This window comes from Pantherophis guttatus, chromosome 2 (assembly GCF_059756535.1).
Source record: "Pantherophis guttatus breed Tessera chromosome 2, ASM5975653v1, whole genome shotgun sequence".
Taxonomy (NCBI): domain Eukaryota; kingdom Metazoa; phylum Chordata; class Lepidosauria; order Squamata; family Colubridae; genus Pantherophis; species Pantherophis guttatus.
Genome location: NC_142064.1, coordinates 1,282,948 through 1,297,998, shown reverse-complemented (window position 1 = coordinate 1,297,998; position 15,051 = coordinate 1,282,948). Strand labels below are relative to the sequence as shown.

General features: G+C 49.2%; 1 protein-coding gene across 5 annotated transcripts in view; it reads left to right on the top strand.

The window, feature by feature from the left end:
• Window positions 1–15,051, top strand: part of CNTFR (ciliary neurotrophic factor receptor) — a 320,495-nt gene that overhangs the window by 229,718 nt on the left and 75,726 nt on the right. For all 5 annotated transcript variants that reach the window (XM_034441950.3, XM_087885461.1, XM_087885460.1 and 2 more), the window contains one exon: window positions 176–406. In XM_034441950.3, coding sequence (XP_034297841.2) covers window positions 176–406 — 231 coding nt within the window. The remainder of the gene's footprint in view (window positions 1–175; window positions 407–15,051) is intronic.

Sequence of the window (15,051 nt, the reverse complement as noted above, 5' to 3'; positions counted from 1 at the left end):
AGTCTAGAGCAAAGCTGGCTGGAGAGTTCTGGGAGTTGAAGTCCACCAGGCTTAAAGTTGCCAAGATTGGAGACCCCTGCTCTAGACTTTCTGCTGTTGCTAAACTAATAAGTCCACCTCCCCCACCCACTGCCCCACAGAGAAAAAATAACATTTCCTTCTCTTTCTACTCCAGAGTCCCACGTCCATTACGCGCAGTTGGGGACTGACGTGACGATACCGTGTGGCTCAGTAGACCAGGAGACGCCCGTCACCTGGACGGCCAACAGCACTGATCTGGATGCTTCCCACCTGAGTGGCTCCCACCTTCTCCTTCGGAACGTGGATCTCTCCCACAGTGGACAATACTCCTGCTACGAGGGGCCTTTGTGGCATCTCAGAGATCGAGTCAACCTCAAAGTTGGAAGTGAGTACCATGGGGCTCATTCACAAGGGGGTCCTGGCTGTTTGGAATTTGTGAAACTCGCGTCTGCTGATGTTGTGCATTCTTCAGTTCAGGAGTCTCCAACCTTGGCAACTTTAAGACTTGTGGATTTCAAACTGGCTGAGGAATTCTGGGAGTTGAAGTCCGCAAGTCTTAAAAGTTGCCAAGGTTGGAGATCCCTTGTTTTGTTGTTTCGTTGTTTATTATTGTCTAAACTGAAGCTCAAATACTGTGGCTACCTAATGAGAAGAGGGGATTCCTTGGAGAAGACCTTGATGTTGGGAAAGATGGAAGGCAAAAAGAGAAGGGGACAGCAGAGGATGAGATTGTTAGATAGGGTCATGGGCGCAATGAAGAAGAATTTGGGGAAACTCTAGGAGAAGGTGGGGGATGGGTGGGCCTGACGTGCTACAGTCCATGGGCATGTGAAGAGTTTGAGATGGTCCATGGAGGTGTGACGAGTCAGTGACTCAAGAAGAATTATCACCTGCTTCAGGTCCCTTCCAACTCTGTCAATCTGTTAAAGGGCAACTAACAAACTAGGTGCGTAAATGTACTCATAATTAGTGGACTGAGTTGAGATTGCGATAGTGGTGAATATCTGTAGCTTGGGTGGAGGAGGAGGGTGGAGGTTCGTTCTCTGAACTTGTGGGTTGATTTCTGAACGTTTCGTTACCAGGCTCGGTAACATCTTCAGCGGAGTTGAGGGGACGTCAGTGTTCTACTTAGAAGGGCTTGATGTGGTCAGTAGGTCTTGTGATGGGGAGGTCATGTCAGGTGAGTGTGTTGCGATGGGTCTTATGATGAGTTTATTTATTTATAATTTAATTCATATACCGCTCTTCTCCCGAAGGACTCGGGGCGGTGTACAGCCAATTAAAAACACAAGATACAAACAACAGTTTTAAAATAGCTAAAAGTATTAAACAATTTTGGCCCGAATTTAAAACCCAAAATTTAAAACACCCAATTTAAAATCATTTACATAGATAGCCCGGCCTGGCGGAACAGCAGGGTCTTAAGGGCACAGCGAAACACCCGGAGGTCGGAGATCTTATGTATTTCCAGGGGCAGTTCGTTCCACAGGGCAGGGGCTCCCACAGAGAAGGCCCTCCCTGGGTGTCGCCAGCTGACATAACTTGGCCGATGGCACCCTGAGGAGACCCTCCCTGTGGGAGCGAATTGGCCGGTGGGAGGCTATTGGTATCAGAAGTCGGTCTCGAAGGTACCCGGGTCTTAAGCCATGGAGCTCTTTAAAGGTGGTAACCAACACCTTGAATCGCACCCAGAAGACCACTGGGAGCCAGTGCAGCTCGCGCAGGAGAGGTGTCACATGGGCGCAATGAGTCGCGCCCATAACCACCCGCGCGGCCGCATTCTGGACCAGTTGGAGCCTCCGGGTGCTGTTCAAGGGGAGCCCCATGTAGAGAGCATTGCAGTAGTCCAGACGGGAGGTGACAAGGGCGTGAGTGACCGTGCGCAAAGTGTCCCGGTCCAAAAAGGGCCGCAACTGGCGGATCAGGTGAACCTGATAAAAGGCCCCCCTGGCCACGGCCGTCATATGTTCTTCTAAACACAGCTGTGCATCCAGGAGGACACCCAGATTGCGAGCCCTCTCTGTGGGGGGTAAAGATTCATCCCCAATAGTCAGCGATGGCACCAGCTGACTATATCGGGACGCCAGAAGCCACAGCCATTCGGTCTTGGAAGGGTTGAGTCTTAGCCTATTTCTCCCCATCCAGACCCGCACGGCCTCCAGGCAGCGAGACATCACATCAAGGGCATCATTGGGGTGGCCTGGGGTGGAGATGTACAACTGAGTGTCATCAGCGTACTGATGGACTCTCACCCCAAAACCACGGATGATCTCACCCAGCGGCTTCACATAAATGTTGAACAGAAGGGGCGAGAGGACCGACCCTTGTAGCACCCCCCACGTGAGGCGCCTCAAGGTCGACCTCTGCCCCCCTGCCAACACAAACTGCGAACGGTCGGAGAGGAAGGAGGAGAACCACCGTAGCACGGTGCCTCCTATTCCTAACCCCCTCAACTGCTGCAGTATGATACCATGGTCGATGGTATCAAAAGCCGCTGATCTAATAGGACCAGGACAGAGGAGCAACCCCTGTCCCGAGCCCTCCAGAGATCATCCACCAATGCGACCAATGCCGTTTCTGTGCTGTACCCCTGCCTGAAGCCCGACTGGTACGGGTCCAGATAGATAGCTTCATCCAGGTACCGGGGAAGTTGTCGTGCCACCACACTCTCAACAATCTTCGCCTACAAAGCGAAGGTTGGAGACCGGACAGTAGTTAGCTAATATAGCCGGGTCCAGGGATGGCTTCTTGAGGAGGGGCCTCACCACCGCCTCTTTCAAGGTGGGGGGAAAGGTACCCTCACTCAAAGAAGCATTTATAATCCCCTGGAGCCAGCCTCGTGTAACCTCCCGGGAGGCCAGTACCAACCAGGAGGGACACGGGTCCAATAAACATGTGGCAGCACTAATCCTACCCAGAATCCTGTCCACGTCCTCGGGAGCCACAGGATCAAACTCTTCCCAGATAATATTTTCAAGACCTACCCCCGTCTCCTCCCCTGGACTCACCCAGTCGGAGTCCAAGCCTTCCCGAATCTGAGCGATTTTATCATGCAGGAGTTATGTCAGGTATGGGTCTTGTGATGGATCTTGTGAGGGTTCAGGTATGGGTCATATCAGGTGTGGGTCTTGTGATGGGGAGATCACATCAGGTGAAGGTCATTGGGAGGTGAAGTGGTGGTTGGGGGAGGTTTATGGTTTGGTTGAGAGTCGGGGTCATTGGGGTCAGGTGTGGGTCTTGTGTTGGGTTTTGTGATGGAGAGGTCACATCATGAGGGTCATTGGGGGGTGAAGACCTGGTGGGGGCGGGGTTCATGGGTTGGTTGAGAGTTGGTGCCACCACTATTGGTTGGGCAGTTGATTTGAATTCTGAGGGGTTGGTAGATGGGTTGTAGATGGATGTATCTGTTGATGGGATGACTTGTGGAGTGCCAGGCTTCAGAATAATAACAGAGTTGGAAGGGACCTTGGAGGTCAGGCAGGCAGGCAGGCAGCCCTATATCATTTCAGACAAAAGGCTGCTCATTCTCTTCTTGAAAACATAAGATCTGGTTATGGAAAAGCAAGCCTGGGCTTTCTAGATGCGTTTCAGAGGAGACATTAAAACATGCTCTCATCTCCTCTATCTCGGTTTTAAAATTGGAGTGGCCCTGTTGGTTTATAGTAGGAACTGGATTTTCTATTTCACAGGGATCTTATCTGCACTCAGCAATGTCATTGTTTTGATTTGGTCAGCCAGAAAAGTAGTTCTTGTCACTGTTATTTGTTTTCCTGCCTCAAACATTCTTTGAGAAAATGTCTATTTCAAAATGCCACATTTTCTGCAATGAAAAGAGAGGCATAGAATTAATCCAGCTTCTTCACAGCTTCCTTACTCTTCATTTGCATTTCTTAGCAGCCCTTTTGTCCATCTGTTTTCCTAGCTGTTTGGCTGCAGCTGATTTAAGGTAGCAGATTGACTATTCCAGAGGATCACTAGATGGCAGCATAGAGTTCGTTTTCTGTATCCCTTTGTTGCCATCTAGTGGTCATCTGGATTTTGCAGCCTATATTTGTGCATGTACTTAAAGGCTGTCAATGGGCCATTAGTTCCTTAAAATTGCTTTTTTGCATTGCTTATTATCTCCTTGAATTTCTTTTCTGTAGGTTTGTGTTATCTGAGGAGAGCATATTTGCCAAAGCTTATTTAAATGCTGATGAACTTTGGGCGTGATCATAGCTCTCCTGACCTGATACTCAGTTGAGCTTCTGTGGTTACATTCCACATTGAGTAACCCTCAAGCTTTTGTCACTGTTCATTTTCTGCTTTGTTTCCACCAGTCCCTCCATTGGTAGAAATGCCAGTGTGATTATGGAGGAATTTCTTGACGATTTTACACTCCCATATAGACAATGTTTGATGATGTAATGGTTATTATTTGATAATGTTTGATAATGTTATGGTTACTACACACAATTCAACACCTCACACTAGTCCTTGCTAACACTTTGAATTAGGTCCAACTTACCTTCCTTTTCATGTGTGCTGTGACCAGATAAAAATGGTACCTTATTGCTGAGCAAAAGTTTCAATGAATGAAGATGAATCTACGTGTCCCGGGATAATGTTGCAGGATCCAATCTGGGTTGGTCACCGGGACCAGCGGTTTTGTCTTCCGAGCTTTCGGACTTGTTCTGGAGCCCATCCTCAGGGAATTTCTCTCTAGCAGAGTGTGTGCTTTGAACTATTCGGTTTGTGGTATTTATACGTACCTACTGTGTGTTGCTTTTTAGTTGTTGATTGGGGTGTTGAGTTATTGACTGTTGTTTCCTTGTGCTGCCCTTGTCTCCTAAGTACTTGATCAGCTGGTGGTAAATTAGCACTCTGTTGACCAATGACGGACCTGTTTCCCAGACTATCATTTCCCTGGTTATTTTTGTCCCTGTTTGGCCAACAATCTTTGTAGCTGCAAAATTGAACGTGTGTCCTTGTTCGTTGCATTATGAGACTACCAATGAGTTTGGGTCTCCTCGTCTAACTGCTCGCTTGTGTTCTTGCAATTTGATTGTTAGCTTCCTCCACATCTGTCCTACATAGTCACAAGGACAATCCACGCAGGGGATCCAGTAGATTACATTGGATGTAACTCCCATCTCCAAGCGATCTTTGCAAGGCACAATTTGTCCTCGTCTGCGTGGTGTGCAACGCAAATTTCAATGGGTGATAAGTGGGAGGGGGATAAAGTGAATTTTGCTACTATGCCACCAGGATGCCAAGGAACCCCCAACCACTTCTGGGGGCTCTGTTGTCCTCTTTGTAGCCCCAAGATTTTGCCTCTGACCCTTGGCCTGTCTTCGAAGAGGCTGCCCTCTCCCCCTTCTCTTAGGGGGCATCAAGGTCTGATTTGCATTAGGGCAAGATCGTTCCAGCACTCGCCTGCCAGCAGAGGACTCTTAAGGACAAGATTGGGCTCCTGGAGACGGTAATGCACTTAAGTCTGCATGCCGCTAGTTAGGTGAGGCATTTTCAAAGTAATTGACTCTAATGGGCAGAATGCTAATTTAATACAGACACACACGCTCCCTCCTAAGGCGTGATTAATACCAGACTCTTTTGTGAAATGCAGCACAACTTTCAAGAGTCAGCTCAGCCAGATGACTAGGAAGAGAGACTTAGGAAGCTTCCATTGTTGTGCTGTCTTTCTTGGATGCCAGTTGGTGTAAGAGTGAGTTTTCACACAACCTGCTACCAGTTCTAACCTTTGCCAAAATCAAAGGCAGAAACAAACTGAGCTTCCCACCCAATGGAGGGTCCATCAGTCCATTGAAAAGTGTGGCAAGAGGAGGAGGCAACACAGAGCTTGGTTCTCATACTCAAGAGTTGCTAGAATTCTTTCATAATGGCTTTTCTGCAACAAACTGTTCTTGGTTTGCTGCATGACTGTCCTGGTTCTAGAAAGTCTGTGGAGATGTCTGTCATTTTAGGCATGCCTGGAAGAAGGGAACATAGAACGTAGAATAAGAGAGTTGGAGGGGACCTCAGAGGTCTTCTAGTCCAACCCTCTGCTGAAGCAGGAGACCTTATACCATTGTAGAAAAATGGCTGTCCAATCTCTTCTTAAAAACCTCCAGTGATGGAGCAGCCACAACCTCTGGAGGGAAGTCATTCCACCGGTTAATTCTTCTCACCGTCAGGAAATTTCTCCTTAATTCTAGGCTGGTTCTGTGCCTGATTAGTTCCCACCCATTGTTTCTGGTGCCTTCAGGTGCTTTGGAGACTAGGTGGAACCCCTCTTCTATGTAGCAGCCCCTAAATTTTGGAAGACAACTATCATGTCACCTCTAGTCCTTCTCTTCGTTAGAATAGACATACCCAATTCCTGCAACCGTTCTTCATATGTTTGGACTGAAGCTGGTTAATTAAGAGCTAACCTCAACTCTCTCCACCCCCATGGATCTGGCTGCCCCCTTCTCCATCTTTTGCCAATGATTTTATTCTATTTGTATAGTGATTTTATTGGGTATATTTGTATTTGATGATTTTGAAGTTTTTTATACTGTAAGCCACCCAGATTCACTTTGAAACTAGATGGGCAGCAAACAAATGTAATAAATAAAAATAACAGATCAATGAAATCTGGGTGGGTTGATTCTTCAGATAAGCTGGTCCCTTACATAGCAAAGCATGTTACTTCCTTCCAGATCTCATCCTCAGCCAACGGCCAACCTGGACCTAACCCAGCACCAAGGACAGCTCCTGGATCACAGCTGACGTGCTCTGGCTGGCCCCGTTTGTCCCCGTTCAGATTCAGCTCCTGGGATTTCCCCCAAACTAGCCAGAGCCTTAAGAGGCAGCCTTTGGGGTCACTTCCTTGCAAGAAAAGGGGTTGGCAATCCCCCTTGGAAATCAGGCTGGGGAGGGACCCTCGGAGAGGCCCTACGAAGGTCTCTTCCCCAGAGCTTTCCAGGTTTACTTTTGCTCCAGATCCGGCCAAATTCCAGATTTACAATGGCAACCAGGCTGCCTTCCATAGAAGACCTCTATACCGCATGGGTCAGAAGGAGGGCTGAGAAGATAGCTGAAGACCTCTCACATCCCGGACATAAATTGTTTCAACTCCTCCCCTCGGGATGCCGCTATATGGGGCATTGCACGCCAAAAGAACTAAATGCAGCAATAGTTTTTTTCCCTCGTGACATCGCTCTGCTGAACAAGGAATTCCCACAGTATATTTGCCCTTGTACTATGGCTGTAGTATTATTATTTATCCTTCTCATCTTTGTTACTACTTTACTACCGTTCTACTTGGTATTACAGTATTATGATGATGATGATGATGATTACTCCGTTGCTTTGCATGTACAGAGCTTCTGCACATGGAGACAAATTCCTTGTGTGTCTAGTCAGACTTAGCCAAATAAAATATTTTATTCTATTCTGTTCTGTTCCATTCCGTCCCATTCTTCTCTTCTCTTCTCTTCTGTTCTAGTCTACATAACATGCAAGTACACTGTGAGCTTTTGTACCAGGGACAAGTTCCTTGTGTATCCAATCACACTTGGCCAATAAAGAATTCTCTTCTCTTCTCTTCTCTTCTCTTCTCTTCTCTTCTCTTCTCTTCTCTTCTCTTCTCTTCTCTTCTCTTCTCTTCTCTTCCCTTCCCTTCCCTTCCCTTCCCTTCCCTTCCCATTCCCATTCCCATTCCCATTCCATTTCTTGTTCCTGATCCTGTTCCCGTTCCTGTTCCCGTTCTGTTCTGTTCTGTTCTGTTCTGTTCTGTTCTCCCTGCTCAGAGGCAGGGCATTTGTGCTTCAGAATTGGGATGGATTGTCTGCTGCAGAGAGGACCCAGCTGGTCTCGGAGTTGCTTCCACCCTCGCCTGCTCTCCTTCCTGCTCCTCCCCTGACTTGTTCTGCAATTCTGAAGCCCCCCCCCCCATGAACTCTTTGGCAGAGGAGCTGGATGCAGCCCCCACCCCTGCCCTTCCTCCCCCATCATGTGGGTCTCATTGCTGCAGGGGAAGCCAGCATCGCTTCCAGGGCCGGGAAGGCTGACACCCTCGGCAGCCAGGGAGAGTCTCGGCTGGACGTTCTCCCTTCCCCGTCACCTCCCTCCCTCCAACCTGCCAATCTGTCACTAAAGAGCTGGCAGCCGAGGAGGAAAATGTGGGCTGTTTGACAGAAAGTGACATGGAAAAAGCCAAGCAACAGCAAAACAAGCCCGCCAAGCTAGAAAGAAATCCAGAGATGGTGGGGGGGGGGGGGAGAAAAATGAGCCACACATTTGGCTTCCGGTGGTTTGGGTCCTGGGCGGGCAGCCTGATGTGCTCCCCCCCAGTCCAGCCCATTTAAACATCAAAGGAAGCGCACACCTCAGTTGCGCCTAACTGTGTCCCTGGGCTGGACTCCAGGGGCAACTGAGTTGGGCGCCTCTTTTAAGTCTTCCAGAACTGAGCTCAGAACTGATTTTGGCACTCCGGTTGCGGTTGGCAAGGCTGCAACAACCTTGTGGGTGGTAAAGACACTTGCTTTCTCTGCAAATACTGTATAAAAAACGATGTTGAGACTCTGGAAAGAGTGCAAGGAAGAGCAAGAATGGTTAGGGGCCTGGAGGCTAAAATATAAAGAACTGTTGACGGAACTGGGTATGTCTAGTCTGATGAAAAGAAGGACCAGGGGTGACATGATAGCATCTTTGAGGTGGGGTCAACCTCTTCTCCAAAGCCCCTGAGGGCAGGACAAGAAGCAATGGGTGGAAACTAATCAAGGAGAGAAGCAACCTCGAACCAAGGAGAAACTTCCTAACAGTGAGAACTATTCATCAGTGGAACAGCCTGCCTCCAGAAGTTGCGGAGGGTCCATCACTGGGGAGTTTTAAGAAGATGTTGGATAACCATTTGTCTGAAATGGAATAGGCCAGGTCTCCTGTACAAGCAAGGGGTTGGACTAGAAGACCTCCAAGGTCCCTTCCAACTCTGTGATTCTGTTAATTGGTGGAATAGCTTGCTTCCAGAAGTTGGGGTGCTCCATCACTGGAGGTCTTCAAGAAAAGATTGGACAGCCACTTGCCTGGAATGGTAGAAGGTCTTCTTTTTGAGGAGGGGGTTGGACTAGATCAGTGGTCCCCAACCCCAGGGCCAGAGACTAGGCCACACAGCTGGAGGTGAGCAGTGGGGGAGTGAGCAAAACTGAAACCATCTCCCCCAACCCCCAGTTGGTGGAAAACGTATCTTCCGTGAAAGAGGTCCTGGTGTCAAAAGGGTTGGGGACTGCTGGACTAGAAGACCTCCAAGGTCCCCTCCAACTCCGTTATTCTGTTGTTCTGTCAATTAATCAGGGGGATGATTTGCCTCCAGAAGTTGTGGGTGCTCGAACACTGGAGATTTTTAAGAAGAGACTGGATAACCACTTGTCTGAAATTATACGTATACAGGATCTCCTGTCTGAGCAGGGGGTTGGACTAGAAGACCTCCAAGGTTCCTTCCAACTCTGTGATTCTGTCATTCCATCTGATGCCCACGTGCCCTTCACAGGTTCCCTCCTTGTCGCTTGCAGAGGCATCTTCCCTGGAGGGGGGGGCGCTGAGGGAGGGGGCTGATTTCCCTGGACATGTTTGTTGGCTTCAAGCGTGAAGTTCCTTTCGGCCTGATTCTTGTTTACAGTACATTCCGAAGCCTACATGAAAATGTGCGCCTGATTCCAGGCACAGATCTCTGGGGATCTGTTGTTTTACATGCAGATTCTGCTAAGATATGTAAACAAATTATAACTCTGGAACTTTCTCCTTCGGAGGAGAAGAAACTCCAGAAAGGAGAGGCAGAAGCTGTTTAAAAATGTGCCCCATGTGGAGCAGAGCAGAGAGGAAGGGAGGGTGTGTTTTTGCCTCTGTTTCTTATAAGGATTGTTGATGGGGTCTTTTTGGAGGGGAAAGACAGTTAAGGATACAGGTAGCATCTGCCATTTCTTCAGTGACCAGTCAGCATTACAACATCGAAAAAATGACCTACGACCGGTCCTTCCAGTTATGACTGTCGTGGCATCCTCATAGTCACAAGATCAAGATTCAGGTGCTTGCAACTGGCATGTACTTGTGACAGTGGTCTCCCCCCTTGGTCACGTGATCACCAATGTTCCCAGCAGACATCTGACAAGCAAAGTCAATGGGAGAAGCCGGATTCACGTAAATGACTGCATTCTTCATTTAACAACATTAGGTTTTTTTGCTTTAAATCAGGCGCAACTCACTTACAGGAGTTAAACGAGGGTGTAGCTTGAAATCCTCGCACAGCTGCAAGCGGCATAAGCTCAGCTTTCCTCAAGATCCATGAAGCTTCTCTGGGAGTTTCCAGGGGAAAACAGCAGATTCTGGGCAGATTCTTGTAACACGGGTGGTAGACAATGAAGTTGCTGGCTTTAGCTATTCACGAGTGGCTCTGACCACACCCAGGAAAATTCTTTTAAAGGGACAGACACATAAATGGTGGATTCCGAAATAGATTCTTAGCACCCAGAGGTGGCAGAGATTTTGAACCCCACTTCCTCAGAATACAGCATTCATTCATCCCAGGGCAATAAGCCATGTATTAATATGGTTCAGAAGGTTAGGCCACTGGGAAGAATGCAGGGGGCGGGGGGGGGTTCAGTCGTGATCCCTGAGTCAGCCATCTGCACCACCAAGCAGCCCACATAGATCTTTACTGAAGGGGGGCAAATCCATTAGGAGTTCAGCTCTGTTGTGTCATTTATTTTTCCACAGGAATTTAAATGTCTTCCGAAAAGGTAAACAGGATGTCAAAAATTGCAGCTGGGTTGAAAAATGAGAGAGGGGGGTGCGGCCTGCACATGTGCTCAGCAGATGCACCCACAGTCCCATGGTGCACAGACAGAGTTGCCTTGGGGAAGGGAAAACAGTCCCAGCTCTCCCCAGCCCCAACCCCAGCCTTTGCCCCACAGAACGCCCCCCTCCCCAGCTCCTCCTGGACTCCTTCCCTCTGGATGCAGGGATGGATGGAGAGAGAGAGACAGAGAGGGTGGGAGGGGGGAGAAAGAGAGAGAGAGACAGAGAGAGGGGAGAGGGATGGATGGAGAGAGAGAGACAGAGAGGAGGGGAGGGAGGGATGGATGGAGAGAGAGAGACAGAGAGGGGGGAGGGGGAGAAAGAGAGAGAGACAGAGAGAGGGGAGAGGGATGGATGGAGAGAGAGAGACAGAGAGGGGGGAGGGGGGAGAAAGAGAGAGAGACAGAGAGAGGGGAGAGGGATGGATGGAGAGAGAGAGACAGAGAGGAGGGGAGGGAGGGATGGATGGAGAGAGAGAGACAGAGAGGAGGGGAGGGAGGGAGGGAGGGATGGAGAGAGAGAGACTGAGAGGGGGGAGGGGGGAGAAAGAGAGAGAGACAGAGAGGGGAGAGGGATGGATGGAGAGAGAGAGACAGAGAGGAGGGGAGGGAGGGATGGATGGAGAGAGAGAGACAGAGAGGAGGGGAGGGAGGGAGGGAGGGATGGAGAGAGAGAGACAGAGAGGGGGGGAGGGGGGAGAAAGAGAGAGAGACAGAGAGAGGGGAGAGGGATGGATGGAGAGAGAGAGACAGAGAGGAGGGGAGGGAGGGAGGGATGGAGAGAGAGAGACAGAGAGGGGGGAGGGGGGAGAAAGAGAGAGAGACAGAGAGAGGGGAGAGGGATGGATGGAGAGAGAGAGAGACAGTGAGAGAGAAGGGCAAGAGGCTCCTTAGGAAGGGACAGCTTTTTGTCCTCTTCTGGATGCTCCTTTATCTTTGCTGCATGGACGTCCCAGAGAGCTGCATAACACAAACACACACAATCACACATGCCTGCGCAGTGGCTTCCTTCCCTCCCACAAAGCTGCCAAAAGCCACCATTATTTATTTCATTCAATTTTTATTTTTAAAAAAACTTACATAGGTGCCCATCTTCAAAACAAGTCGTAGCAATGATGACTGCCCCCAGTGATGGAGGTGGGGTGGGACGGGTGTGTGTGTGAGAGAGAGAAGGGGGTTTGGGGGCGCCTAAAGGGAGGGCAGTTAGAAATGGGGAGCTGTTTTCTTCAGGGGGGAACTGGGAGGAAAAAGAAGAAAAGATTCTGCTTCTTGGTATTAGAACATCGAATCATGGGACTGGGAGGGACCTTGGAGGTCTTCTAGTCCAACCCTCTGCTCAAGCAGGAAACCCTACACCATTTCAGACAAATGGTTGTCCAAACTCTTTGTAAAAACTTCCAGTGATGGAGCACCCACAGCTTCTGGTGGCAAGCTGTTCCACTGGCTGATTGTTCTCACCGTTAGGAAGTTTCTCCTTAATTCCAGGTTGCTTCTCTCCTTCGTTGGTTTCCATCCGCTGTTTCTTGTCCTGCCTTCAGGTGCTTTAGAGAGCAGGTTGACCCCCTCTTCTTTGGGGCAGCCACTCAATTATTGGAAGACTGCTATTATGCCCCCCTTAGTCCTTCTCTTCCATAGGATAGATTGACCTAGTTCCCTCAATCATTCATCCCATCCTGGGTTTTTTTTTTTTTTGGTTTTTTTTTTTTTAATTTTGATTTATATGCAGCCCTTCTCTGGAGACTCAGGGTGGCTTACAGTGTGTTAAGCATACTTTTGTATATTTATACAAAGTCAGCTTATTGCCCTCACAACTGGGTCCTCATTTAACCTACCTTAGAAAGGATGGAAGGCTGAGTCAACCTTGAGCCTGGGGAGATTCGAACTAGCAGTAATTGCAGGCAGCTGAATGTTAATAACAGGCTATTAGTCTGCTGCACCACCAGGCTCTTTTTAGTTTCCAGACCCCTGGTCATCTTTGTTGCTCTTCTCTGCACTCTTCCTTTTTCCTTCTTAGTTCCTTGGAAAGAAAATTGTGGTGATTTATCAGCCAGCCATCACAATACAAGTTAATAAATGAAAAGAGCCGGAGCACCAGATCTCCTCCCCACCCCCCAAGAGGAAAATTGATCAGCTCAGTGAATGGATCTCTCTCTGTTCTGTGTGCAGAAACGCACAAGGGAGGCCTCGGAAAGAGTTCCGTGTTTGGGCAGCTGCTACAAATAGGCCCCATGAAGTGGGAGAGATTTTCTAATGATCGGTGGGAGATTTCTTTACAGGAAAATGGCAGCAGAGCCCCTCTCTCTGGCTAGTTACATTCTGGAAGTGGCCAGGGTGACCCTGTCTACTGTAGGAGAACCTGTTTGGGATGGTTATACTTGAACTGGGGCTCCCCGAGGGACATCTAGGAATACGGAGCTGGTCTCCAGGAATTTGGCCTTCGGAAGACCTTTTCATTGGGCTCCAGATCCTTGCAGACTTCCCTTTCTTGATGTTTTCTTTGAAAATGTTTCACTTCTCATCCCAGAAGGTTCTTCAGTTCTGAAAAAGCTTCTTGGATGAGAAGTGAAACATTTTCAAAGAAAGTCCAGTTGCCTTTTGTGGGTGTGGGGGGAGGGGGACCTCTTTGAGACAACCATGACCTGGATGATTGTGAACCTCCATAGACGTTTGTCCACCTTTGTCTACTGAGATGTTCACACCCAACCCTTGAGGGCCACCAGGAGAACCACAAGCCTTCTCAAAGCATCCCGGAGTCTTCCTCCTCGGCCAGACGTTCTTCCCAGAGGCCCCTGGGAAGCTCATGGAGAACCTGGAGAGCAGAAGATGGCAAGGAAGCATGAAACCTGCAGAGCAGAGCAAGGGTTCCCCCACCCCCCGCCCAAAGCTTCTCCTTGCCTTCACCCCAAATCCGGGTAGGTTCCCTTCCTACCATCAGGCAGACCTGGGAGAATTCTGGCTCTCCCCCCCACACACACACACACCCTTGTTCGTGCTGTTTAAACAATTACGCACTTGGTAAATTTTGACAAGAAACGAGAAATAGCCCAGGAGAGTGGAACAGAGTGGAAATGCTCCAAACACAGGCCCCCTCGGGGGAATCGGCATCTCCTGCCAAAACAAGCGAGATGGTCTTGCTCAGATGGGGGAGTGGGTGGGGGGGAGGCAAGAGAAGCAGGAATTAAGGCTCCTCTCTTGCAGGGTCTGGGTCTATGGAGGGTCTCAATCATCCAGGCCATGATTGTCCCAAAGGTGTATTTGTTTCAAAAGGCAACTGGACATCCGTGGTGTTGTTGTTTTTTCTTTGAAAACATTTCGCTTCTGATCCAAGAAGCTTCTTCAGAAGCTTCTTGGATGAGAAGTGTCGTCGTTGTTTAAAGCAGGGGTCTCCAACCTTGGCAACTTTAAGCCTGGTGGACTCCAAGTTCCCAGCAAGCTGGCTGGGGAATTCTGGGGGTTGAAAGTCCTCCAGGCTTAAAGTTGCCAAGGTTGGAGAGCCCTGCTTTAAAGGGCCCTCGGTGCTCTCTGGGCTTGGTTGTTTTCTTGTGGACGTTTCGTTGTTCTTGTTTTCCATTCTCAGTTGCAAACAAGCAGGGAAAGCCAGCCAAGTAGGTAAATAAAACCAGCTCCCCCAGCAAGTTGTCAAGGGGAGTTTTGGTCTTACTGGTAAGAGTGGAGCCCTTCCCAGCAGCCCCTTCCTGGGCTCCCGCACAGAGCGGCCAGCAGGCAAACCAGTGCAAAGAGGGGACCCGGTTGGCAGTTGGGGCCCTGGGCTAAGAGCCTGCCCTGCCCTCAAAGAGGACCCTTCCATGGGCACCCACCAACTCCAACCTCAGCATGCAAACTCGGCATTTCAAAGTGACTGGACCCAAAGCATGCTGTGTCTCTCTTGTACGATTCAGCACAGATGTGGCCTTGTGTGAAAAGAGTTTGTGGGTATTTTCCACCCCCAAATTGGGTCAAGCATAAATGACTTGACAGATGCTCCTTCCACAGTCTTCGGGGGCCTCTGAGCCACAGGGGGGTCAGTAGCCAGAGAAGGGCACCGGCCTTTTCCCCCCAACTAAGTACCAGGGAGCATAGTTGCAATGCCATTTCACCTTGACTGTGGCTTAGATGAGGCACTGCATAAAAAGCTATGGCTGGACCCTATACCATTTCAGACAAATAGTTGTTCAATCACTTCTTAAAAGCCTCCAGTGGTGGAGCATCCACAATT